The sequence below is a fragment of the Podarcis vaucheri genome, assembly GCF_965113315.1.
Source record: "Podarcis vaucheri genome assembly, chromosome: 15".
Lineage (NCBI taxonomy): Eukaryota > Metazoa > Chordata > Lepidosauria > Squamata > Lacertidae > Podarcis > Podarcis vaucheri.
In genome coordinates, this window is record NC_138753.1 from 12,256,968 (window position 1) to 12,284,718 (window position 27,751).

Consider the following 27,751-nt stretch of genomic DNA (forward strand, 5'->3'; position numbering starts at 1 on the left):
ATCTTCTTCCAGCATGCCGATGGTGTGGTCACTGGGGGTGAGCATGACTCACCCATAGAAGTCCCACATGTATTCTTTTCAATGTGTGGGCAACGTGATCTGTAAACGGCACCTCAGTTAGGGGCAGAGCGGAGCAGATCTTTGAAACAAACACCAAAAAAACAGGCTGCTTGCTCACCCGAAGGGCCCAGTGCCAGTCACCAGCTACTTGCTTGACGCTTGATCCAGTGATGTACCCTAAACCGCTGGGGAACAAAGCAAAAGACAAGAGGAAAAATAGGGGAATTAGTTCATTCATTCGTTCAAGTTCCTAGCCCACTTGATCTCCCAGCGGCACCTGAAGTGCAGAATCCAACATGCGTAGAACGGCTAACCAAATGGACTGAAAACATGGTACTTTAAAACGTCACCTGTACCAATCCAACAGCTGCACCGTAGCCACACAAAGCCTGTTTTAAAGAAAGCTCCACTAGATCATGGCTGAAAGGCACGCGTGAATTTCCAGAGGAAGGGAGTCCCACAGTCCAGGAGAACATCTAGAGCTGTTTGTGCATTCTGCAACCAGTCTCAGGAACTACACAAACAAAGCTACTGGTATTTTTTGTCAGCACCCGTCTTTCTAGAGAGACAACGGAGTGTGCCTCTGAGGTTGAAGTCAGCTGCTGCATTTGTAGCACCAAAGTGACACCCCCCGGACGAAATCCTGGGCACTGTGTATGAAGGTTCTGGGCTGCCCAATGACAAGGCTCCTCTCTCGGCCTCATTGATATGGGCCAAAGGAAAGCAGAGTAATATGCTTGGCAACAGCTTGGCCAAAGTTGCCGGAAGGAGGAGCACAAGGCACCATCCAGCCATCTTAGGGACTTCACTCTGGATTTCTGTAGGGTTTACTCCTTAGCCTTTTCTTCTCCCAAAGATGTCCCTCAAGGCAACAGGGGACTACTGGTATAAAGCGTGCAGAATTCAGCATCCTGGCCATCTCATTTGAAAAAGTGTGATGCAATTGAGCTTTACTCAGTCTAGACACCTTGAAATAATCTGACCCAAATTAGTCATTTCCATAGTTTTCAGTAGGTCCACTCTGAGTAGGATCAGCACTGAAGAGCTCTCCAGGTCTTTAGCCCTTAAGGTTACAAAGTCCTCAAGGCGTTTGGTCCAGTTTAACAGCTGCTACCTTTTCTATAGGGACCCTTGGAAATCCATAGTGCTGAGAGGAGGCCTACTGAAATCCCCCTCACCAAAATGAAACTCCCAGGATTCTTTAAGAGAATCTGGAGTAGTTTGGTTTAGTTCACAGACAGATCCTGACCATCTCTAAGTACCAGTTGCTGAGGAGCAAACAACTGGGGCTGGCTGTTGCCTTTACGAGTAGCTTTGGGAGTTCCAGGAATAATCTTACTGACCCCTCTCAGATAAATGGCCCAGGGACCCCATTTGATCTGACCCTCCTCACTACACTACCCAAACAATATCGAGCTTGCTATTTTAAAGCCAGAGTCACGGGCCAAATTCACAGCCTCGCTTCCTGCTGTTGTTCAGGAAAAAGCTGCCCCCAGCATTCTCAGGCGGGCCTGGGGACGCATTTTTTCCTGAAGAGCTAAAAGGAATGCTTTCAACCCTTTGTCTACAAGCTGGCCTGCAAACGGTGAGTTCAGGATAGCTTGTTCGCCAGCCCGCCACAGATGTTTTGTCACCCGACTGATTACGGGAAAGGTTTCCCCCGCGCCGATGGAAGTAAACATGCGGCGCTGAGATTCCCCGCAGGAAACGGCCCTGCCAGCTGGAATGCGGAGCGCCCAACCCATCTGTCACCATGCCAAGCTGGGGCAAGGGGGCATTGTGAGGAGAGAGGAATCCCCAGAATGCACCAGGCTGATAAGGGCGGCTCAAAGCAGGGAAGGAAGCCATTAGCCCCAAGCTTGGCACCGTAGCCGAGGTTTCCAAACTGGGACCTCAGTTATTCTGTACCTCAGGGGCACTCTGTCAGGGGCTGCATCATGCCCCCGGTGGATGGGGCCTGGACAAGTGGTGGGTGGGGCTGAAGGTAACCGTGGGCTGGGCCAGAGCAAAAAAACACAAGGCCGCTTCCACACCATCCATTTAAAGCACTACGAACCCACTTTAAACACACCCACCCCAAGAATTTTCTGGGAACTCTAGTTTGTTAAGGACACTGAAGGTTGTTGCTGCTTCAAATGTAAGGTGCAGACATGGCCCAGGGCTCAAGGCCTTTTCTGTGTTCAGAGTAAGAAAGCAAAGAAACGAAACACGATGCGTGTAGAAACAAGGAGTCAAAAGGTCCGTGGAGTTCAATACCTGCCCAAAGGGATTGCGAAGTAGAAAACGGAGAGCATGAGGGTCCGGGTGTTTTTGGTGAAGAGATCTCCGATGATGGTGGGAGCAATGGTGGAGTAGCTGGCTTCGCCAATGCCGACCAAACCCCGCGAGAGGATGAACAGCCAGAAATACTGAGGGTGAGAGAAGGAAAAGGGGAGAAGGAGTCAGTCTGTTGTCATCGCGATTCACGCAGCAGTCCCAAACTCCCCTAAAATGCCTGAGCCACAGATCAGAAGGAACTCCCTCTCCAGTTCAAACTCTACTGTGGAATAGTGTGGTGTTAGCAGTTAGAGCAGGGTTTCCCAAACATGGGCCACCAGTTGCTTTTGGACTACAACTCTCATCATCCCTAGCTAGTGGTCAGGGATGAGGGGAATTGTAGTCCAAAAACATCTGGAGAGAGACCCAAGTTTGGGAAATCCCAGTTTAGAGTGTTAGACTAGGAAGCACCTGGGAGACCAGGATTCGAATCCCCCACTCGGCCATGAAGCTTGCTGGGTGCACTTGGGCTGGCTACTGTTTGTCAGTCTAACCTACCTCACAGAGTGGTTCTGAAAACAGCATGGCAGGGAGGGAAGCACCTATGCTCTCTCTGGAGTAAAGCTGGGTCTGGAATGTAATAGATAAATGGAACACCCCCAAGCCTCAGCCTCCCTCAGTTCCCTCTGGCCTGCTCTGCACATAACACTTAATCCGCTGCTGCCAGTCAGTGTAGACAATACTGAGCTGGATGCACCAGTGGTCTGATTTGGTTTAAAGAGGCAGCTCCCTGTTTGAATCACTTCTTTAATTTGAACGATGAGGACTAGCATCTTACTCTGCCTCCAAGGGAAGGGCAGTAGCTCAGTGGTTTTGCAAGCAGAAGGTGCTAGGTTCCTACGTTCCTCTGTGCAAATGCCTCGCCCGTCCTGCAACCCGGTCTAAAAGCAGGTGGAAATCTGCTGTCCCGGCACATTGGCTCTGCACCGCGCTGCAAACCAGCCGACCTCAATTTGCCTTTTGTGCGCTTGGCAGCTCCACCTCGGTACCCTTTTTTGGGAACGGTTATGCTGCCGCGTGCCCTATAATTACAGGTCCAATTAAATGTTTCCTGCTGCCCTTGTCATATCAGAGACAGATGTGTGTGGGCTGAGCCCTAAAGGGCAGGCGCATGACTCAGGGCCATTTAATGAGTGTCCATCGCCCAACACTAAACTGCACCGGAATACCATGGGGAATCTGCTGATGCCCAGTCAAGAGGGGAGCCAAAAGGCCTTCCAAGGAAGCGGCCATTCTCACAGAGCACACGCTGAACAAATTAGCTGGCAAAACATTTGCAGCAGGAACGGACAAGGGGTGTTTCTGCTAACGCAAATGCACAAGCGTGCGAACACACACACATATATTTGAGGATATTTACTTGAGGAGGAGGAGAATCACAGAATTGTAGAATTGGAAGGGACCACGAGGGTTACCTAGTGCAACTCTCTACAATGCAGGAATCTCACCTAAAGCGTCCATGACTGATGGCCCTCCAACCTCTGCTTTAAAGTCTCCAAGGAAGGAGAGTCCACAACCTCCCCACTGTCAAACATCTCTTACTCTCAGAAAGTTGTTCCTGATATTAAATCGACACCTCCTTTCTTGTAACTTTTTCTGTGGGATTAGTGTTATGTACTGAGTTGAATAGGATCCAAAATGGAGCAGTCTGATTGGTCCTAGAACAATGCAGCAGTATGATTGGTTTGCAGGAGCCACCCAATCTACTCCAGATGGAAGTGAATCCACAACCTGATTGGCCTACAGGAGAATTCCGGAATTAGCCAGTCACATGCAGCCCATTGTGTAAATAATGTATATAAAGCATATACTTTGAGGGGACTTCCATTCCTCCTCACCACTATGAGCTGAATAAAGAGCATGAAATCCACTCTCGACTCCAAGTATATTTCAATTAGCAACACCTTTGAAGGACTATTTAGATTTAGAAACGAGTAGGGAAGGGAGGCGTTGAACACCCCCCCCCCTTGTGCAAATTCATAGCTAGAGAACTGGACTGCAAAACTCGGAGAAATTCTAATTTCGAAAGGTGGCTGCATTGAGGTCCACGCAGCGTTCCGGAAAGCGCGAATTTAAACACAAGCAGAACTGACTTTCCCCCATTTCCCTAGCCTTGAGTGGACAAAGCCATGGAGAGCTGAGGTGAGGACCAGCCTTCACAACCAGCTTGGCACGTAGACACAGAGACTTCAAGGATGCCCAGTCCTCATCGACCTGTTTCCAGGGTTTCCCTCACTCTGAGAGTTTCTGCCCTCTAATTTTTGTGTGTGTGCGCGCTTCTGCAAACTGGGACGCTCCCTCAAACCTCCCAAAACCTCCCTCTTTTGCGTGAGGGTGATAACAATCGGCACTTGCTATCTAAATGTCGGAAGTAGAGGGAATGGCCTTCCTTTGGGAGCCAGCAGAATAACAACTACAGGAAAATGGAGGACAGAAATATATATATACACTGCCAGCCAACTCAGAATGGATGGTTAAAGTCTGGGACATTGTCCTTTTGAGTAAACAGATATATTACATCCATACAAAAGAAATGTCAAATGGCTGCTGAGTCATTAGCCTCACTTGCTGTATGATAATGACATGGCGACTGCCTGGCATTCCTTTCGTGTGTGTTTTGGGAATAATTCGAGACAGGACAAATAAACAAGGCAACTTTTGATCTTTTTGAAGTCTGCAACAGTATTTTGAACCATGGCTGTGGTGCAATGGGTGTGTGCAAGAATTTCATGGAACAATGCCGTCCCCATTGTGAAATACCCCACTCCATTCCCTGAAACAACGGGGAGGGGGCTGGAAAAGGGGCACAAAAAACACCCACCCATTCAGAGTGAGGGCAGGAAGTACTGTTCACATGTCAAGGCTTTGCGGTGACATCACATCCTGAAATCTGGTTGGCGCAGCGATGCTATGATGTTAGCTACATAGTTGGAGTAACTCGGAGCAGGGCTTTCAGTGCAGATGCCCCTGTTCTGTGCAGCAACACTCCTGTCAAGATACAACAGTATCTGCACTTTCCAAAGGCGATTTATATTTTTATTGTGACCCCCTTTCCCAGTTGGATGGCCAAGTCTCTGCCATAGGTGTTGACCTTCTATTGCTTCTAAACTAAGCTGCTGTAGGGAGCCAGTGTGGCCTAGTGGCTAGAGTGTTGGACTAGGACCAAGGAGACCAGGGTTCGAATCCCCTCTTGGCTATGAATAATAATAATAAACTAAGCTGCTGTTATTTTCCGTTTTCCTTTTAACTGCTTTAGGCTGTTTTCATTGCATTATGTATATCGCTCCGAGAGACGTTTTTGGAAAGCGGTTAAATTATTGTTGCTATTACTACTACCAGTACTACTAATACTAATAATATAAACCCTAATTGGCTTCATCGCAAGCCAGCAAAAGGAAAAAACTGTCTTTAAAACACTGTACGAAAAGAGGGAAGCTGCGAAGAAGACAGAAGCTTTGAGGAGTTTGCAAGAAACACCCCCAGCACACCAAAACTCTTTGCCCATCAAAATTTGGCTCAGCCTGGCAATGTACTCCTCCCTGGTATTCTTCTGCAACGTCGCTGCTATAAATGCATTAAAATCGAAATAGTATTTTTTTTCAAAGGTTCAAGAACCCCCCTCCCCACGCTAGCATTCCTCACCAACACCCCATTCCTCCATCCGCGGACGGCCAGCCATGCAAGTAATCCATACTTTAATAAGCCTAAATGTGTCCCTGCTCCTCTTGCTCTCCTCCTAAATTGCTTAAGAAAAGGAGAATTACGCTACTGTTCTCCAAGAGCTCCGCAGCCAGTGATAAAGCGATAATCTGCTGAAGTATGTCTAAAGCCCAGGGGCAAACTGCCTCGCCATCTCAAAAAGCACATGATCCTTAAATCCCGGGGTCAGAAAGCATTAGAAAACGCATGTGATGCGATCGGAGGCTGCGGGAAATCCCGGAGAGAGCTGCGAGGCCTCTGGGCTAGGCTTCCACGCATCCAGATCCTGAGATACGTTTACGTGGAACTGAAATTCTTGGGGTGTGTTGTTGTCTTTTAGACACACAGCTGGGAACAAAATATCCTAAGGCCTTGTACAGGAGAAGCCCGTAGCTCAGCACACAGAACATGTCATTGCCATGAAGGAGGGGGGAAAGTTGCAGGTCCAATCCCTGATTTTTTGTATTAGATTAAAGCAAGGGGCAGGGAAGCATTCGTCCTGGAAAGTTGATCAGGGTCCGCTATTGATGGTGGACATCTGGTGGTGGTAGGGGGGACACCAGAGTCAAAAGGTGGCACTTGAAGCAGTGGTGTTTGGAGCACTGCAGGCGAGCCACTGTGGTACAGGATTAGGACCCGGGAGACAAGGGTTCAAATCCCTGCTCAGTCGTGAAGCTCACTTGTTGTGTTGGTCCACTCAAAGGCAGTGTACACATAACATTTTATTCTAGAATCAGTGGAGATGGAGGAGTTGTTTTTTTCTACGTACTCCATGCAGAATCTAGATCTGTTGCATATATCTTCTAACCCTCAAAAGCATTTTTTTTTAGGAAACTGGTTTCATTTTGAAAACAAAACTTTGCAGATTCATCCTTTGTTGCTCCACCTGCAAGCAGTTCTCGAGCATGAGAGGCCTCTCCCCTCCTGAGTTTTCCAGCAACTGATATTCAGAAGCATTGATGCCTCTGACAGGGGAGGCAGCACACCATGCCTAGTAGCCATTGATAGCCCTCTCCATCATAAATTTGTTTCATCCTTTTTCACAGACATCCAAACTGGTGGTCATCACTGCCTCCTGTGGGAGCCAGTTCCATAGTTTGTGTTGCCTGAGTAAGTAAAGGTAAAGGTAAAGGGACCCCTGACCATTAGGTCCAATAGTGGCCGACTCTGGGGTTGTGGCACTCATCTTGCTTTATTGTCCGAGGGAGCCGGTGTACAGCTTGTAGGTCATGTGGCCAGCATGACTAAGCCGCTTCTGGCGAACCAGAGCAGTGCACGGAAACGCCATTTACCTTCCCACCTATTTATCTACTTGCACTTTGACGTGCTTTCAAACTGCTAGGTGGGCAGGAGCAGGGACCGAGCAACGGGAGCTCACCCTGTCGCGGGGATTCGAACCGCCGACCTCCTGATCGGCAAGTCCTAGGCTCTGTGGTTTAACCCACAGTGCCATCAACGTCCCTGAGTAAATACTCTGTCCTAAATCTTCACTGCACGTCCCTGAGTTGTAGTGTTGTGGGGAAGGGAGATAAAACCTTCCTCTACCACGTGCATAATTTTATATACCTCTAGCTTTCTCCCCACAGGCTCCCCAGTCCTGCTTTATTGCGGCATTTTTCTTCCTACCTCCCCCACAATTTTTTAAGATGCAGATTTAAATGGACTTTGCATGATTAATCGCTGAATATTTCTTTGAATTGGGTGGCTGCCAACCTTCCGAATTAACTTCCAGGAGGGTGTGCAGTCCCACCTTATCTTGGCAGGTGTCCTGGACGAAGCGCCAGCTGATTATGGGTTTCCCTTTCGGGCTGCATGTGTTCCTGCCGTATAATTAGAGGTGCTTTTTATTGCTCCCTCTGCATAATAGATCACCGGTTTCACCTTCAAATCGGAATGCTAAACTCCCCTTGTATTGATTTGCAACTTGCCTTGAAAGTAGGAGCGGTGGGATAAAAATAACGCAGGTTAAAAATAAAAATGAACACCTGGTTTCATGGGACAAAAGGAGTGACGGTTGTACCCTTTGGGTTTGGGGGATGCGGGAGGCCAGAAATCACACCCATGGATAGCCAACAAACTCACTGTCTGCCTTGGAGGTAGTAGTAGTAGTAGTTGTTTGTACCCCATCTATCTGACTGGGTTGCCCCAGCCGCTCTGGTCAATGTTATTTCTCTTCCTGGCATAAGTACTTCTGCAGCTTAGTGGTCGGCTGGCTGGCTGTCATCCTCAACAGGAGTCCTCCACTCTGCAACAATTTGTTGCAGGTACCACTTGGGCCATCCACATTGTGAGAATGAAACGGCAGTGAAGAGACACCAAAGGGCACGATAACTAAGCTTATTCTGGGAATTTCCAAGCCGGCTATCCATTCTCACACTGCACCTCACCTCCCAAATACGGGAAGCCCTTTGCTAGCTGCCAAAGTTATAAAAAGGGAGAGAGAAAGGGAGAGAGAGATGGAGAACAAAGTCTGTATTTTAACATGCCAACACAGGAACAGGATGCTGCAAACTGACCCTGTCAGATATCCTGTTAATTGCTTTCCCCTTAATGGATTCAATGCTTCCCGATGACCGTTGCCGGGGCAGAGGAGAAAAACACAGAATAATAGAAATAAAATAATAAACGTAGTTGCGTGCACTGATGGCTGCAAAACAAGAGAACTGGACAATTCCATGAAGATCCTTGGGAAGAGTGATTGATTGTTGTTAAAGCAGTTTCTGGAGGAAACTGTAGCTCTGGGAGAGGAACAGGGGTCTCCTAGCAGCTCTCAGCACCCTTGACAAACTATAGTTCCCAGGATTCTTCCCTGATGGGTTCTCCAAGGGCAGCCCTGACAAAGAGGAAGCTGATAGGCAGAACCAGCCCCTGAACTGGTTGTAAGGAAGGAGGCAGGAAGGAAGGGAGTGGCTGGCTGTGGCTGGTGGGGCAGTGCCCCATTCTCTCTAATGGACCAGCCTTCGTTAGGGGCAACAGAGAAGGGAGACAATGAGAAAGTGGGCGGCTTTGAGGCACTGACCAACTCCCAGCAGCCAGAGTTTACATACTGGGCCTTCCCAGCTACGTTTTGAGGTGTCGATTGTAGGAGGGCCATTAGGTCAGTTAAAAGGTACACAAGGAAACACGGTGAGGAACGAAATGTCCTCTTGCCTTTTGGAAATTGGTGGGAGGCAGGAGAAATGGACGAGGTCTAGAGCCAGCAGAGAAGGAGAGCCTTTGGCTGCTAAAGTTAAGCAACATGTAGCAGCTGGTAACTGGAGGGGGGGAATTCGTTTGGACAACGGTATTTGTCACGAGCACTGGAACACCAAAAAGAAGCCCCACTCTTCAACTGTGCAGGAAATGGAGAGCTTTGCCATTCGATCATGACAGAACTGGTAACAAGCTCTCCCTGATATGTTGGAAGTAAAGCGACAAGGCATGCAATTAGCTACCTGAAGCAGCAGGCAGAAAGGCAACCTTTTCTTCCCTTGCTGATTCCTTCTTAACTACCTGCAAGTTGGTTTTCTCTCTTCGGCTTTACTTCCTTCCTGCTGCTTCTCCAATGAGGGTTAGACCTTCTTATTGTGGCTCCATGACAGCAGCATGTGAGCTGGCACTCAGAATGGCCTTGTTTGCCAGGACTAATAAACCTTATGTTTCTATATTCTTTCCACCAGATTCCTACTTTGCAAGGGGTTGGACTAGATGACCCTTGGGGTCTCTTCCAGCTCTAGGATTCTATGATTCTATCAGGCTATTTCTGTATGATAGGACAGCTGCTAGAACAGCAATGGGGAGCCTCGCATGCAGCCTTCCAAGTCCTCTCATTCTGGCCCATGGGACTCCCCTAGGCTACACGCACCTACCCCAGGCCACACTGCAACATTTTGTTGCAGATCCCACTTATGCATCCTAAACCAGTTTAAAACTCTAGTGTAAATACACCCCGCAGGGTTGATATTCCATTTGGCTTCCCATCAATTTAAAAAAACCCCACTCCTTGTGACTCTGAGGCGACTAGCCAAGCAAAGTATGATGGCGGCTCCAAAGGCTTTTAGAAATATTCGCCTTTTTGTCACACCGCAGTCGGCAGCTGAGGAGCCCAGACATGCACCCACTGACATAATTAAATGTGTATTTTTATCCCCAAGGTATCTAAACTTGAAATGAAGGGTTTGGGGGTGGGGTTTTGTTTTGTTTTGTTGTTGAGGCAGGCACAGACACGTTTCACCTCAAGATAGCACGCTTGCGGTAACCTACATCATGTGGCAAAACACCACTTCCTGACGTGAGGTTCAAAAAGGAAAAAAAAAGGAGGAAAGGAGAAGTTACCGCATGATGGCCAACCACCAAGTGGAAAGTGTGAGGGGAAAGGTGGGGTCCTTTGTCTCCGAGGCACACCCAGCCATCCCTGGAAGTGACCGCGGCTGTGAGGCCCTGCCGGCCACAAGGCCAGGGACTGTCGTAAGTGAAGCAGACAAGCTCAAAATGAACCACCTGGCCTTGTTCATGTATGCAACAACGGCCGCAAGAATACTTCTGGCCCAGAAATGGGAGCAACAAGAACTCCCCACCTTGAAAGATTGGCAAGAAAAATGGTTGAGTACGTGGAGCTGGCAAAGTTGACAGGGAAGATCCGGAATCGCCGTGATGAACTGTTCCAAAAGGACTGGGGCAAATTTATGCTTTATATGAAAGAAAACTGTAAACAGTTGAAAACGTTTGTAGGTTTAAGTTGAAATGTTTGGTAATGGGAAATTAAGAAGCTGATTTACTTATAAGAAGGTGATTGCTTTAAGATTGATATAAGGTAAAAAAGTGAAATATAGGAATGTGAAGAAATTGGCAAAGTGATATGGAAGGCTGTTAAAGGGAGGGAAGGAGGTTGATGCTTTATTTAAGCAATGCTTTAAGTTATAAATTCTTTGATTTTTTTATTCTGAAATGTAATGAAATATGGAAAACTTAATAAAAATTATATTTAAACAAAAACAAAATGAACCGCCTGGCCAGCAAACTGAGAGGAAGGTTGCTCATTACGCTGGGCGCTAGCAACCAAACAAGCCTTGCCGAAGCAGATACCTGACCCATTTTACTGAAAGGAAAACTGAGAGGGCAGAGGAGGAAGGGGACTGAGGTCACAAGGCAAAGCCCATGGCAGAGGCAGGAATCCCTTTTGGAAATGTAAACAGTGAAGAGTCCTGGGAAATGGACCTGCGCGATCTGCCCCCTCCCTGCGAGGTGACAACCAGCATTCAATTATTGGAAACGGCACACCCCGTGGGATCACGTGGGTGGCTGCTCACCATCTGGGTGTGACAGGATGAGGGTGATCCCAGGAATGCAGATGCACCAAGAAGACGAGAGGAGTGTGGGATAGTTGGCTGGTTCCCTCCTTCTGGAGGGAAATGGCCCGGCACGACTTTGATTGATCTCGCCAGGAATACATTAATTAGCCTTCTTCAACAGCAGGTTGCAAAACAGGAGCATTTCTGTTCCCAGCTGCGGAGGACTGTGGCGTCACAGCGCTGGCGACGGAAAGCTGCAATGTCTCCGGCACAAACAACCCCTTCCCACTCCTGGGTCCAGAAACAGGTGTGTGACTTGGAGGTTGCTGGAGGATGCTATATTTAGCCTCCCAAAATTAGGCAAGAGCAGCGCCCGGCACACCAAACCCCAAATTGCATCTGATGAGCTTGGAGCTCAAAGGGCAAAGCAGAGGCGACAAAGAGGCAACGGTGAGGTTGTTTCGGGGCAAATCTTCCCTGTGCGGTGGGTTTTTGTCACACGCTAGGGAGGAGAAGGTCTTTCCAATTCAGTTGACAAAAGTTTCTGCTGGTATTTGTCTATGTCACCGCATACAATTAATAAATAGACTTTCTCTTTTTAAGCTAGCAAAACTTCCACATGGAAGCTTAGAAGCAAAGCTGCAATACTTAGTTGATCAACACAGCCCAGAATAAGCTGCAGAGTAACCAGTTTCCTCTGCACATGATCTTACCTGCTCAGTGATGAAGGAGCTGGAAAAGGTGATGGCCGACCAGAAGAAAATGCCGCAGCTGAGAATAATTTTCCTGTTGAAACGGTCACCCAGGTAGCCGAATATTGGGGCTGCTACCATGAAGCTGCAGATGAAAACTGTAGGAGGAGAGAGAAGCAAAGAGATGGGTTGAAGAAGAAGCATTTCCCAAACTTGAGCAGGTGCTAACGTATGCTGCCCCAAAACCAAGCACCAGTCATCTCTCCTACTCATGGGTGAATTGCCTGGCGTGCAATTCCTCACCTACAGCATCCTTTGCCAACCTGATGCCCTCCCTATTTTGGGAACCACAACTCCCATTTGAGAAGGCAGGAGGTGTAGACCAGTGACTGGGCTGAGAGCTTTAAAAGCAACTCCAGAAAGCTTTTCGCAATGGAGGATTTGGATAAAGCGTAAGAAAACTATGACAGCACCAACAGTTGCCAAAAGATCTGCTTTATTTAGATATAGGGGTGAGATAATTTGCTCAATGACGAGGGGTGTCAGAAGACATCGCTTCCTGACCTAGCCTATATTCATTGCATGTTGTAGCTTTGTTTCTGTTCTTCTGCAGTTCTTCTTCTGTCAAAAACCACATGATTAAATAATAGAATCAAATGAATAATTATTAAATTATAATAACACAACAAGATGGAAGAAGTAAAATATTGAGATCACACATGGGTGAAGGGGAGTGGGGGGTATATGGGAATCTATAATATCATTTATAATATAATTTGTTAATTGCGTTGTATTTACATATAGCAAAGGGAAGCCTAGAGCAATTAGATATATTTTAATTTAGGTAATCCATGTAATAGGCTTATGTTCGAAAATGAATATGGATTTTGAATTTGATGTTTCTAATTTTTTTGGTTTTGAAATAAAAATTAAAAAACACACAAACCACATGATTACTCTCAATGTCAATTATGCAAGTTGCGTAATGGGTTACACATGTTGCGTTGTTTGGACATTATCCCACTCCATTCCTTTCGATGCAAAGGAAACTCAATGCAAATGGGGGAGGGGAAACATAACCGTGTATCACAGAATCATAGAGTTGGAAGGACCCTGAGGATCATCTACCCCAAGGCTCTGCAATGCAGGAATATACAGATGTCCCATACGGGGATCAAACTTGCAACCTTGGCATCAGCAGCACCATCCTCTAACCGACTGAGCTATCCAGGCCATTTGCAAACTGAAAGCAATAACAGCAAATACCAATTGTATTTGCTAGATTGATCTCTGCTGCAGACATGAAAAGCATAGGTGAGCATCCGCAAATCCCCATCCCTGACTCTGTTCTCATCAGAAGTATACAACATCCCTACCTGAGATACCTTTTTCAGAGTTGAGTATCTCCTGCTAGCACACACTGGAAAATTCCCTGCAAGATCTAGTAAGCAACAGAATAGAATACTGTGCTTGGGCTTTTCTTCTTTAGCCAACTCCATAAAAACATAATGGAAGCTGGGCTGATTCAGATTAAGGTTCCCTCTAGCCCAGCAGCCCGTTCCCCAAAATGCCCAACTACATGCTTCCAGTTACCCCACTGGTACTGGTACTGGTCCAACCCCTCCTACAAAGGATATCCAAAAGTGCAAGTTAATTAAGCTGAGTGTTGCAGGATGGAGTGTTCCTGCTCAGGGTTTCAGCCAGCCAGTCAGCAGTGCCCAGCTCCACAGTGCTCCGTTCCGTTACCTCCTCCCTGCCAGCTCCCCCACCCCATCCCAGTCAGTGTTGCTTGTATGGCTGCTGTACTTTTTTGGGGGGGAGGTCTCCCCAGCATCTTGGGTATCCTTTGCAAATATCTTTTTTTGGGGGGTGGGGTATATCTACAAACCTCAAGTCTGCTGCTAACCCTGAGTTAGGCTGCTAACCCTGGTGGTGATGTTCTGCCTCCACTTTCAGAGGCAATATACTTCTGAATACCAGTTGCTGGAATCTGCAGGAAGGGAGAGTGGCTATCCCAGATAACCGACATAAGCTTGCAACCAAATTAATAGGAGTCGTCACTCAATTAAAGACATCTTAGCCAATTAATTTCATGGCCCTGATTAAATCTGCATTACCTTGCATATGAGAAAATCCAACCGCCTGCAAAGGAAGGAGGAGCCCATTTTGTTCACTTATGCTGAGCAGCCTCAATTATATTAGAAAACCTGTTCCCATGGGATATAGGAAGCTGCCTCCTACAAAGTCAGACCACAGGTCTCCAGAGTTTCAGGCAACAGGCATTTCGAGCCCTATCTAGAGACCTCAGAGGCTGGAACTGGGACCTTCTGCTTGCAAAGACGACGCTCCAACCACTAGGCTGTGCTATATAGGCATTGCTAAGTTGCCACTAGAGATGGCAACTTTGGAACAATTAATTTTATAATGAATGATTTCAGAGTGTTGTTTATGCTGTACTTTTGTACTGTTTTATTGTTGTTAGCCGCCCTGAGCCCGGCTTCGGCTGGGGAGAGCGGGATATAAATAAAATTTATTATTATTATTATTATGGAGAGACCTGCCACTTTCAGGTTTCCCCAATTCCCCACATTCCTGCAGCAATTTGTAAAAAAACAACAACAACCCACCAACAACTTCTCTTGAAAAATCCTCGCGAAAATTATTCCACATTTTATGGCCAATTTCTCCCAATAGACACATTTTTCTATGCAGTTTTAATTAATGCAGACATTTTCTTGCCAGCTACTTCTCCAATTAGCATGCATCTTTGTATACTTTTTAATTGATTTATTCAGTTTTAGGCACACTTTTACCTAATGCGTGCATTTTTATAAGCGCTGGTTGGAGAACTGAATGCAAAATTCAGATACGCGTGAATGTCAAAGGACAGCTGTGTTTTGGTTCTCGTGCTGTTTCAAAAAGTGCAAACTTGACACGACTCATTTTAAAATGCAAACCGAATTAAATTTCTCCCTGATCCCTAGTTGTTATTTGCAATTTGTTACACATACTTGTGTTAAAAGTAAGTTCGATGTGCTCCACTATTCACCAGCAGTTCTTTAGTCCATCAGAATGTGAACTAGATTGAAATCTCAAACATGAGTTTCTGGCCATGTCACAAGTCAATGGCGGACACTCCCCATAGCCCCTCTGTGGGCTGCAAGGAGGTCCAGGCAGAGGAAAGCCAGGATTTATGAGGCACAAATCCTGGCAACGTTCCCCAGTGGGGTCTGGGGAGCTCACTGCATCCTGATGTGCTGCTCAAGCCTGTGTCTGCCAAGTTGAAAGGCAGAGCGGGTGCGACCTGGGAGCGTGTCCCTGCCATGGAAGAGCCTCTGCCTCCGGCATGATTTATGGCTGGTTCCTCCATAATTTGGGCAATTGGCATTAATCAAGAGGCACTCCTGAACCTACATATGCTAATGGGCTGCAATCAGTCAGCTGCCAAAAGGACTGGGCTTGACTCTTTGAAGGTGTTTGAATGTTTTCTTTGAAGCTTAAGAATCCTGACAATAGCCAGGAAAGGATGGAGGAGAACAAGGTGTTTTGTGCTTCTTGTGGTTTCCAAATGGTCTCTTTTTTCATTGTCCTCCCTGCATAATGAAAGAGTCGTGTAGCCGCTGCTACAGTGCTACCTCATGTTAAGTACTTAATTCATTCTGGAGGTCTGTTCTTAACCTGAAACTGTTCTTAACCTGAAGCACCACTTTAGCTAATGGGGCCTCCCGCTGCTGCCGCGCCACCGGAGCACGATTTCTGTTCTCATCCTGAAGCAAAGTTCTTAACCTGAAGCACTATTTCTGGGTTAGCGGAATCTGTAACCTGAAGCGTATGTAACCCGAAGTACCACTGTATGTTACTCTGTTTGTTAAATCAAAAGCCCCCCACCCCTTTTTGAAGTAAGCTCAACAAGGAATTTAACAAGGTTTTACTATATGCCCTCCCCCCTCGACCGAGGATGAATGGACTTTGTTTAAAATTATTCCTGGACTGCTGTTGGAGAAATGCAGTGTGTGGGGGGGGGAGAGAATGAACTGCTGCTGAACAGATGTGGTAAACAGGATGAATTTGAGGAAAAGATCTTGCTTTTAACTGTGTGCTGAGGAAGAACTCCAGAGTGGAATTTTAATGGCAGAGTTTGGATATGCATTCTGTGAATTATTTATGGCTGCAGCTCCTCCGCTCGTCTGTAAACAGTGGAAGGAATGGAATGTGAACTTATAACATCCAGATAAACACTGCAAAGATCTGAACAATGTTCCAATACACCCGGTCTGGAACAACAATGTATATGAAGGATTACACACGTGAAACGGATTATTTATTTATAAGATGTAACAGAGGTGCTGCTTGTAAGGTGGAAAAAGCAGCCAGCTAGAAGAGTGGTTAAACAGCAAGTGAAGGATGTCAGCTGGACTCTAAATAAGAAATGATGAGGCTATGAGAGAAAATGGTGGTGGTCATGTTTGGAACTGGAGCGGGAAAGCTGATTTTAAGAAATTGTATTAAATTAAATTAATCTGGTTTGATTTGTAATAATTTGGAAAAATAATAAAAATAATAATTTGGAAAAGAAATCTCAAACATGCTTACAGTCCTATCAAACACAGTAAGAACACATAGGACTGTGCTGATAATCAATGAGATGAACTGGTAAACCTATAGTGGAATCCTATAGATGCGCACCAAGAAATAAGTCTCACTGATCTGCGCAGACTTTGACTTACTCCCAAAGTAAGTCAGTGCAGGATTGCAACCATTAGCGTCACAGCCTTACAAAATCACTGTCTTGGATTTTTTTGCGATGGAAGTTGGGAGTGTTATTAAACGCACGACAGGACACAATCTTCCATGCACACACTTAATTATTACTCTAAGATGTTGGAGAAGCTGTTAATAATTCGAATAAAAATGAACAGCAAACTAACTTGCTCATCAGGAAACAGCAACCCATCAGGAAATGTGAGATCTGAGCAGCATTCAGTTCTGCATACATTTTCTCCTATTACAAATAATTTGTTGGCTAAAAGCAGATGTCACCCTGCGTTGTGCAATGCGCCTTGCTAATATTTTCCATTTTCCCTCCCTGTATTAGCAAGTTACATTTAAAAGCCAACAATTAGAAGACTGATGCTGATGTGCAACATGACCGGAGAGGGGAAGAGATGCATAGAGGCGGACAAAGGAATAAATTCATTGCCAAGAACAAAGAGATGACAGAGCCCAGATGGCACAATAACGAGGCCAAGCCTGTCACAGCTATACATTTACAGGAGCCTCGAATTACGTGAGACATCCAAACACTGATTGACTTGTAAACAAATTCAGAAAACGACTCTTAGCCTATCAGACAGATTGCTTGCCAGCGAGTCTTGTTAGGCACAAATCAATTCCTGCGACACGTTTGCATGTGATGGATGGGGCTTCTGAGCTCCGGCGACAGGTCTTTGTCCACCTAGCTTACCCTCCAGCACAACTGAATGCAGGTGAGCGCATACCAAGGGCTAGTCGACAGGCAGACACTGGGCCCAAACCCAGGGATAGGGAACCTGTAGCCACGCAGGTGTGGTTGAAGGACAACTCCTGGCCATTGGCCATGTTGGTTCAGGGGGTGCTGGGGTTGCAGGCCTGCCCGACAAAATCTGGAGAACCCTTTGATATAGAGGAAGGAATAGATGCAGGATGCAGGGGACAAAAGTAAGAAAGCCCATCTGAAGGGGTGGGCAGGCCTTGGACCTGGCGCTCCCACAAGGCTGGGTTGAAAGGGACCTCAGCAAGGTGGGATCTGGTGGAACCCCATGTGGTTTCTGGTTCTCTCCTTGATGGCACCAGCAGCTCCAGACAGTGGCCATTTCCACAATGCCCTAGAACAGTGTTTCTCAATCTGTGGGCTCCCAGATGTTGTTGGACTACAACTCCCATCATCCCTGACCACTGGTCATGCTGGCTAAGAATGATGGGAGTTGTAGTCCAACAACATCTGGGGACCCACAGGTTGAGAAACACTGCTAGAAGTTGAACCATCTTCCATGGTGTCATGGAAAACCAAGATGTTGGCCACCTGGAGCCTGATGGAGTGGGGGGGGGTTGGTGGCTGATCTTAAAGGATGCTTGGGGGAGGCACCACAGGGGGATCCTGCCAGGGTACAGACCTCCCCCCCCAGCAGCCCCCAGAGGCCTGCCTCCATTGAAGTTGCTGACTGGGAAGACATAGCTGTTTATGGAGGATACACCACGAGCATATGGGGAACCTCCAGCCCACAAAGGGAGCTACAGAATGGTTCAACAATCAATCCCTCTTCATGGGGGACTTTGAGACTTCCAGCTCTGAGAGGGGAATAGAGCTCTCCTAACAAATCTCAGCAACTTAAACAAACTACAATTCGCAGGATTGTGTGTTGGGGGGTGGGGGAAGCCTTGACTGTTCAAAGCAGCATCACAGCACTTTAAATGCATGGCGTGAAGGGTGGTCTTGGTTTGAGCAGCCATTTTGTAGACCAGGAAGGAGGAGCAGAAAAGGACCGCTTTCAGAGGCGAGCCACACCAGAGCCATTTAAAATGGCGCTGGTTAAGCTACCAAGTCCCAGTCCGCAGACACCGCTGAGGGCGTTCTGGCAAATGCTAAACTGCCATCTGAAAGGGGGAAGAAACAGAGCATACGAGCTTCTATCCCGTTTCTTTGAAAACTAATAAAATTAAAAGATTTTTTTAAAAAGTTTTTTAAAAAAGGAGATAAACATGCTTTTTCAGTGAAAGAACAGAAATTAGCTTTCCGTAATGCCATTTGAACGAAAACTAACGTCAATTTCTGCATTACACAGTTGCTGAGCATTTATGGCAGATCGAGCGCTTCTGCGTCGCATCCCATGTTTCATTCTACCTTGCATTCTGTGGATCTATAATTTCATTAAAATGTTGCTTTCGGTGGGGGTGGGGGAAACAAGAGGCGAGAAAAGAAACAGAACATACGCCCTTTCCATTTAAGTTCCTTCCTAAGGGAGGCGGATTTGGGGTGATATTTTGGAACGACGACAACACACACACACACACACACACACACACACACACACTGGAAAAAAATGCATTTGTTTCGCTATAATTGTGCTTAAAAAACAAAGAAAAATCAGAGGAAAGGCTGAATTAACTAGACAGGATGGGCAGTTCAGTATCTATTTCTGCCTTCAGTTGCCTGACCCACCCCGATACAGGTGGGACATTGTTTCTCTCAAATATGTCCCAGTTCTTTTTTGGTATGTGGTTGGATTCTTCTCTCTCTCTCTCTCTCAATTAAGTGAAGAGGGAAAAAGCAGTTCATCCTCTCCGGGCTCCATAGCTTCCTTCACGCACTGCTACCCATGAGTGTCCTGCTCAGTTATTCCGACTCGGGAGAAGCCATTCAACCGACAACTTGGCTCTCTGACAGGAAATGTGAGGTGCTGCTGATTTTTTTTGATTTGAAGAAATAAAATAAAATAAAACCAACACAGGGGATAAGCAGGATGCACAAATTTGATTTATTTTCAAATACAAAACCTGGGTGTTGTAGGAGATTAATATCATTAAAAGTGCTGTGGTGTTTTGAAAGTTTCTCCGCAATGTCAGAATAAGGAGATTAACTGAGGGAAACCGAAAGTCCTCAAATGGGCTTTGGATTTCAAGATATCCCCCTCACAACCAGAGACGCGGGAGAAATTGGGTTCAGTTTGGATTTACTTGCTTAAAATTCACCCTTCCTGGAAAAATAACGAGATACAACCATCGTTCGAAGTGTGCATTTCTCAGAGGTTAGGGCTGCAGTTCCCTAGCCAAATGAAAATGGATGTATTTGCGGAAATAACTTGTGAAAGGCATTGTGCTAGGGGAGAGTGCTTGCAAAAATGTGGAAATCGGGCAAAATTTGCATTCCTTGTCAGAGGCAGCAATGTTTCTGACTATCAGTTGCTGGAAAACTCAGGAGAGGAGAGGCCTTATGCCCCCAGGTCCTGCTTGCAGGGCAGGGTAATGCAAAAATCAATCTACAATAAACTTTTGTTTTCAGAATGAAACCAGTTTCTCAAGAAGAGCTTTTTGGGGTCAGAAGATATGCAACCGATCTAGGTTGTGTGCGGTGTCCGTAGAAAAAAACAAGTATTCGGTCTCCACTGATTCTAAAACAAAATGTTGTGTGTACACAGGCTACCAAGCGAGCTTCATGGCTGAGCTGGGATTTGAACCTTTGTCTCCCAGGTCCTGGCCCAACACTCTAACCATCATGCTACCCTGGTACATCATACTACACTTCCACCCCAAGTAGTTCCGGTTTAAAAGGGATCAACGTTAGCTAGCCTGGGAAGAGACTCTCTACTTGGGGCACGGTTTCCCAAACTTGGGTCTCCAGCTGTTTTTGGACTACAGATCCCATCATCCTTGATCACTGGTCCTGCTAGCTGGGGGCGATGGGTTTTGTAGTCCAAAAACAGCTGGTAGTCACTATCCTCCATTAATTTGTCTAATTCTCACTGCCCCGGGTTACTCAGAGCATGCCAATGCCCCCCCCCCTTTTATTTCTCAGCAGTTTCCATTTGGCTCCATTTTGACCAGCCCTCACCACCCAAGTCTGGCATCAGAAGGAGAGATGTCCCAGTTTTCCAGTCAAGTTAAGCAGGGAGAATTGGCTGCAAGCTGCAGCGTTTAGGTACATTTGTGCCACACATGAGATTATGCTGTTTGCTGATTCTTCTATTCCCCCCCTATGAAAGTTCATGCGGCAACAACAAAAATTCCTGCATTCAGCAACCCCGGGGTTCCCAAGGTCTTTAAAAAAATTAAAGAAGAACGAAGTCCGCTAATTACCTTTAAGGAACAAGAAAGAAGCATGCAAATTAATATCTTTAGCCAGAAACACCGGCCTGTACAGGACAGATAAGGCAACTGAAAAATTTGAGTACTTGAGAATCACATGTGAAGGGCGTGCACACACACACACCCCCAATGTTAAGATCTCCCCCTCCCCCATTTAACAGTAATATGGGCTTCCATGTCTCTCACTCATGGCAAGGAGCATACACGCCAACTTCTGGGGCCGAGGCAATTTTGGGGACCCAATGGTTTTTTTGAGGGGGTTGTACCCCCTCAATGTTCAGAGGGCATTTGGCTCCACCCCCTGGCTCCTTGTGATGTCGCATGTGTGACGTCAGGCTGTCGCATTGGGCCCCCTCAAACAACTTGTGAAGATGACGCCTCTAGCAAGGAGGCAGTTGAGCGGGTCCCAGAAGCCTGCAGCCATCAGCTGGAACTGCAGAACTAGGCTAGAGGCTGCAGTTATATAGGGCCAGGAGGGATCTTATTGGCTCCTCAGGTCACCTGAGCTGCTGGGCCTGAAAGCTGCAGTGCCTTTTCTGGCCACACGGAGAGGTGGCACTGTAGTAGCAAAACAGCGCAGGGGGCAGGAAACCATCAAATGATGTCACACATTTGGCCCCTGGGGTCCCTGTCGCCTTTGCCCCTAGTTTGAGCTTCTCCCATCCCAACACACCTCTTCCTTCGTTGCAAAACTCCGCAGGAATAGCTATTCAAAGGCCCCAAACCTTCAACTTCAAATTTTTAGAAGCCATAATCATGCTCACATTTCTAAGCCCCAGCCTTGACCGCAGCTGAAAACAGAACTATAGATGGAAATGGAGAATGAAGACAAATTTGCAGAGGAGGCGAGCAATTACCTTGAACTGTTTATACACCATTCTTTCCCTCACTTGGCTTTGTTTTTAGGTTTTGTCTTGTTTATGCTATGTTTGATTTGCTCCTTTCTATCCTTTTATAGAGAGGATTCAGTCAACCCCTAGTAGCGCATATTTAGAAATCTACGGGGCAGAGAAATTGGCGCCTTCTAGCCGTTCTGGGGCTCCAGCTCTCGTCAGCTCCGGCCGGTATGGCCAAGGGTCATGGATGATGGGAACTGGAGTCCACTAACCCACGGAGAGCACCCAATCCCTATCCATTTGCTCCAACCATGGGGTGCCTTGCTGAGAACTATTCTGCCTTTAATAGGGCATCACAATCAGGAACAGCCTGAGACACTTTGTGGTCTGAGGCAAAGAATAAACTGACACCCCCCCACACACATACACTTGAAGGCAACTGGTAATTAAATTTTAGTTCAGCACTGCTGATGGGGCCACAGAGAAGGCCAAGTGGGTGCCAGTCCATTAGGAAAACTGAGCTCAGCCTAATCCTTCGCTAGTCCTCACCTGCCTGCCTCCTTGCTTAACAAGCACAGCAAGGGGGGGCATTGACTGGTGACACCCTCTTTCTCCTCCTCTCCAGCCTTAGTGTTGCCCACATGGAGTAGGATGAGGACAAAACCAGGCCTAGCTGCCCCTGCCTCTCGTTTGCCTCTGGCTTCACCCCCAGTTGGCCTCCCTGCCTTCTGACTTATCAGTCGCAATACGCACCGGCCACCACGGGCAGCACACAGATCTCTCCTCCAGGGCCACCCCCCAAGGGTGGATCAACTATGAAACTCATGAAGCTTAAGCTTCAGGGCCCCCAGAAGCAACTTTAGTCCACACTGCTTTAGAAAAAATAGGTCTAGTAGACCCGATTTCATCATTCTGTGGCACATCATGCTTGTATAGAACATTTCCCTAATTTCCATCCCCCTGCATAACTCCAAAACTATAGGTAAAGGTAAAGGGACCCCTGACCATTAGGTCCAGTCATGACCGACTCTGGGGTTGTGGCGCTCATCTCGCTTTATTGGCCGAGGGAGCCGGCGTACAGCTTCCGGGTCATGTGGCCAGCATGACTAAGCTGCTTCTGGCGAACCAGAGCAGCACACAGAAGCGCCGTTTACCTTCCCGCCGGAGCGGTCCCTATTTATCTACTTGCACTTTGACGTGCTTTCGAACTGCTAGGTTGGCAGGAGCTCGAAAACTATAAGGCATAGGGAATTTTCGCTCACTTTATTGACTTTGGTATGTGTGGTAATGCAGGACAAGAATTTTAATCAAAATCTGAAATGCAGTCGTTAAAAAAATGCAGCCATCAGTTGTGGAGCAACCCCACTGAAGATGATAACATTGGTTACCCAGACCTCGTTGTTGGTTGTGAAGGGGGCCCCTTAACAGTTCAAGCTTCAGCCCCCCGCCAAATGCAGATCCACTACTGCCGCCACTCTTCGCATCTGCCGCCCGAGGCAGGTGCCTTACTCTGCCTAATAGTAGAGCCGGCACTGCTGACAAAGAAAGGTGCCAAAAGTCAACCTGGTTGGGCAGTGGTGCTCCCTAACCTCCAAAAGGCATGAGAGATGGGTTGTGGTTTCCCAGCACAGAGGTAAAATGGTATCCCGTCTGCCCTGTGGCTTCCAGGCAAGCCAGAGAAATTGAACCATGGGTTATTCCAATGGAAAGGGGAACCAAGTCACACCACCAGCTTCCTAAAACCAGATCAAAAAACCACACCAGTGGCTTGGGAAAGCATTGTTGCTTTGATGTCACTCTTGTGTAAAATTCCAGACCTTTCCCCCCCAAATGCACATTTGAACATGCACCAGCAGAGCAAAGTAGGCAAGAGCTGAAATGTCACCGTTCTCCGCTCCACGCAGGGAATGTGTGAGTATCGGTTAAAATGCAGGCGCAGAGCTGAAAACCATGCCTCCCTTTTACTTCTTTCCTGTGCCAAGGTTAATTCCAATCCCTGAAAACATCTGAAGACGCACAGCAAAGTGAGGCTGGCAGTAGCCTCTGCCGATCCTCATTCTTTAAGAGTCAGAGAGACATTTGTCAAATTATATTGGAATTCAAGAAGGGGGGGGTGCACTTGCAGAGGGAAGTCACTCAAGGAATGCTAAAATAACCAGCCTTGGTTTATAGTCCTTGCTCATCGCTGGGCCTTGTGTTTCTGCATTCGGCCCCATCTGGGCTCTTGGGCTTTATGCAAACCTCTCTCTTCAGGGTCACCACCAACAACATACGAACATAAGATGAGGCTGCTGGATGAAGCCAATGGCCCATGTAGTCTAGCATCCTGTTCCCACAGTGGCCAATTTTAGCCTATCCAAGTTTATGCCATAGTGTGTTAAGTCTAATGGTTGCTTTTGCTCTGACAGCAAAATATACCAAAAGCCACAAAGTGGTGCAAACCAAGGTTTAGTGTTACATCCAAACCAAGAAGCTCTGGTTTGGGGACATTGCTCCACCCTGCTGAGGATACTCAGGATATGGGGTGAGGATGCACAAATCAGTGAATCACACGTACATTTTTACCACATTGTGGTTTGGGATCTAGACTTCATTTAGTGAAAACCATGGTTTGGTGCGACACCTGAACCAACTGCAAACACTATCTTCCTGGCTCTACAGGAACAAACTACTAATTTTGGTACTCTGGGGTGGGAGAGCAGAGGGAGGACAGACATACAGCCAGGTTCTAGGTTTTATATGAATAACATCCACCGTGCAACAAGGAACGGAATTAGTTAATAAGGTCCCTGATACACACACGCCTACGCTGCGCTGGATGCAACCAAGAGATGCGGCTTCTTTCTAGCTGGGCTTGGAAAAAGCCAAGGCCGTCTGTCTGCAATATGTGCCGCGTACAGCAGCTTCACCAAACGCCGCCTTTACAAAAGAGCACCATCTGGCCACGTGTTTTGTGAGCCAGGATTGGCTGGCAGAAGATTCAGAGAGCTCTGCAGCCTGGGTGGGGAACCCGTTTGGCTCCAGATCTACTTTGGAAGGTGGGTGGGACAACAGACCGATCGATCACGTGGCGCCATCACGATGTGCATTGATTGGCAGGTGGGTCATCCAACCCACCTGCGAAAACCCCTTGCGTGGACTTAGGGACGCACGAGAATAGGGCCATCAATGAGGCTACTTTCTCTTCTCCGCAACGCGAGGTAGTGGGAGAGAAAGAGGCCTGCGTTTTGCAAGTGTTGGGGGGAGGACAGGCTTACTGAACTGGAACCGAACTCTCTAAGCCGCAGAATAATAACAAAATGGCGCAGAGATTCTACCTGAGCTAGAGCAGCCAGCACCCCTCCAGATGTTGGACTACAACTCCCACCAGCTCCATCCAGTGGGGAACATCTGGAGGGCATGCAGTTGGCAATGGCTGATTTGAATCTCAGGGCTTGGCCTTGGCATTCTGAACTCCTCCTCCTTCTCTCCCTCCATGCAGTAACTCTCAGCTCAGCTCAGACTGGCTCCCAACACAGTGCAGCTTGGAACTGCTGCTACAACATTACTTTTGTTTTGTTTTGTCCTGTATTTAACACTGTAGAGCAGTGTTATTCCATCTTGGATCTCCAGATGTTGCTGGGTGATGACTTCCATAATCCCTGGCCACACCAAACATTAAGAGCATAAGCAAAGCTTGCTAGATCAAGCCAATAAGCCCATCCAGGGCAGCACCCTGTTATCACAGCATGCCTGCAGAAAGCCTCCAAACAGGGTATACTGTACCCTCCTGCAATTTCCAGCAGCTGGTATTCAGAAGCATTATTGTCTCCAACAGTAGAGGCAGAGCATAGCGATCACGGCTAGTAGCCATTGACAGGCTTACCCTCCATGAATTGGCCCAACCCTCTTTTGAAGCCCTCCAACTTGCTGGCTATCACTGCCTCAATGTGGACTTGAGTTCCCTAGTTTAACTAGGCACTGTGTGAAGAAGGACTTTCTTTTATCTCTCCTGAACCTTCTAACATTCAGCTTCATTGGAGGTCTACGAGTTCTGGTGTTAGGAGACAGAGAGAATAAGGTTTTTCAGTCTACTTTCTTCACGTCATGCATAATTTTGTGAGCTTCTACTGTGTCATCTATTGCCTTTTCTCTAAATTCAAAATTCCCAAATGCTGCAACCGTTTGATGTACAGCATCAAAACTGTCTTGTTTCGTGACCCCTCTTAGAACCTTCCTGTGATGGGCTAAATGCTCCAAAACCCTTCCAAAGCACCCACCCCTAATTTTATAAGCTGGTTGGGGATTATTGGGGTTGCAGCCCAACAATGTTGGGGAACCCAAGATTGATTCATTCATTTATTAAATGTATTAGCCACTTTTTTTGCTGTGGCAACTCCAAACAGCTTACAAAAAAACAAAACAAAACACCCACATACATTAAAACTAGGAGGAAATGCCTTAAAGCACCCTACCCATTCTAATACGCAACAGATAGTTAAAAGCCAAAGACCTGGTTAAAAAAGGAATGTTTTTGCCTGGCACCTGAAGGTATGTAATGATGGGGCTCTCCCTGGAGAGAGCATTCCCACCAACGGGAAACCACCAATGAAAAGCCATCAGGATGATCTGCTTATGGTAATAAAGTGGTAAAGTAAGGGGTAAAGGGACCCCTGATCATTAGGTCCAGTCGTGACCGACTCTGGGGTTGCAGCGCTCATCTCGCTTTATTGGCCGAGGGAGCCGGCGTACAGCTTCCGGGTCATGTGGCCAGCATGACTTAGCCGCTTCTGGTGAACCAAAGCAGCACACGGAAATGCCGTTTACCTTCCCGCCAGAGCAGTACCTATTTATCTACTTGCACTTTGACGTGCTTTCGAACTGCTAGGTTGGCAGGAGCAGGGACCGAACAACGGGAGCTCACCCTGTCGCGGGGATTCGAACCGCCGACCTTCTGATCGGCAAGTCCTAGTTTTAACCCACAGTGCCACCAGTGTCCCTTAATACAGTGGTACCTTGGGTTAAATACTTAATTCGTTTCAGAGGTCCGTTCTTAATCTGAAACTGTTCTTAACCTGAAGCACCACTTTAGCTAATGGGGCCTCCTGCTGCTGCTGCGCCGTCAGAGCACACTTTCTGTTCTCATCCTGAAGCAAAGTTCTTAACCCAAGGTACTATTTCTGGGTTAGCGGAGTCTGCAACCTGAAGCGTCTGTAACCTGAAGCGTATGTAACTCGAGGTACCACTGTGAAGTGATAGCGATTATTATGACTGTCATCTGTTTCCTAAGGCTCAGCACTGCCTTAGGCTCAGTTCAGCTCCCCAAAGCTACACAAAACAGGAGACGTTGTCTGTTTTACCTGGGATACCGAGATGCTCTTTGCCAATGGGAAAAGAAAAGATGCTACAAGCATCTATGTCATTCCTCACAACCATCACCTGCCATGCTCTGCTTTGTTTGGACGCTAAAGGCCAAGCTGCTGCTGAGCTGAGTCAAAGCAGGGCGCAAGGATGTAAAAACAGGCGTTTGCCAGCCAGCTGCGATTTAAAACCAAGCCAGCACTCACTCGCAAGGGCACTGCGACCTTGGATTAAGAAGCCGCACAGAAGAGGAGGGAAAACACGCTTAACAGTTCTCTTACCTGTCTGCAGCAAGCCGGCTCCGCTGTCCTTGACTCCGAAATGTTGCTGAATGTCTAGCAAAACACCTGCAGGGCAGAGAATAACATCGGATGAATGAAGTTGGATTCTGAATACCTGTGAAAAGCAGCAATCCTCAAGCATGTTGAAGAGAACCTGCTGTCCCCATTTACTAAAGACAGGCCTGATTATTATTTTTTGGAAGCTGTCATCATCAAATATCAGCTTCCCAAATTCAAATGTTAGCACTGTTGTTTTTTAAAAGTAAAATTATAAATCAACACAGTAAGCTGCAGCTAAGCAGTCATTTCCTCAGACTAGATAAGAGATGGAGGGAGGGAGATGGGACCGCAGGACCTCTTCATTCACTTTGCCGGAAGATCATGAATAAATATTTCCATTCCAGCTAGCTAGTAGG

At 47.0% G+C, this 27,751-nt stretch overlaps 1 protein-coding gene across 2 annotated transcripts in view; it reads right to left on the minus strand.

The window, feature by feature from the left end:
• Positions 1–27,751, minus strand: part of SPNS2 (SPNS lysolipid transporter 2, sphingosine-1-phosphate) — a gene marked incomplete at its 5' end in the record, with an annotated part of 98,304 nt that overhangs the window by 31,137 nt on the left and 39,416 nt on the right. For both annotated transcript variants that reach the window (XR_014214081.1, XM_082201248.1), the window contains 4 exons: positions 179–245; positions 2,317–2,468; positions 12,059–12,195; positions 27,336–27,401. Coding sequence is in view for 1 of the 2 variants with exons in the window: in XM_082201248.1 (XP_082057374.1) it covers positions 179–245; positions 2,317–2,468; positions 12,059–12,195; positions 27,336–27,401 (422 nt within the window). The remainder of the gene's footprint in view (positions 1–178; positions 246–2,316; positions 2,469–12,058; positions 12,196–27,335; positions 27,402–27,751) is intronic.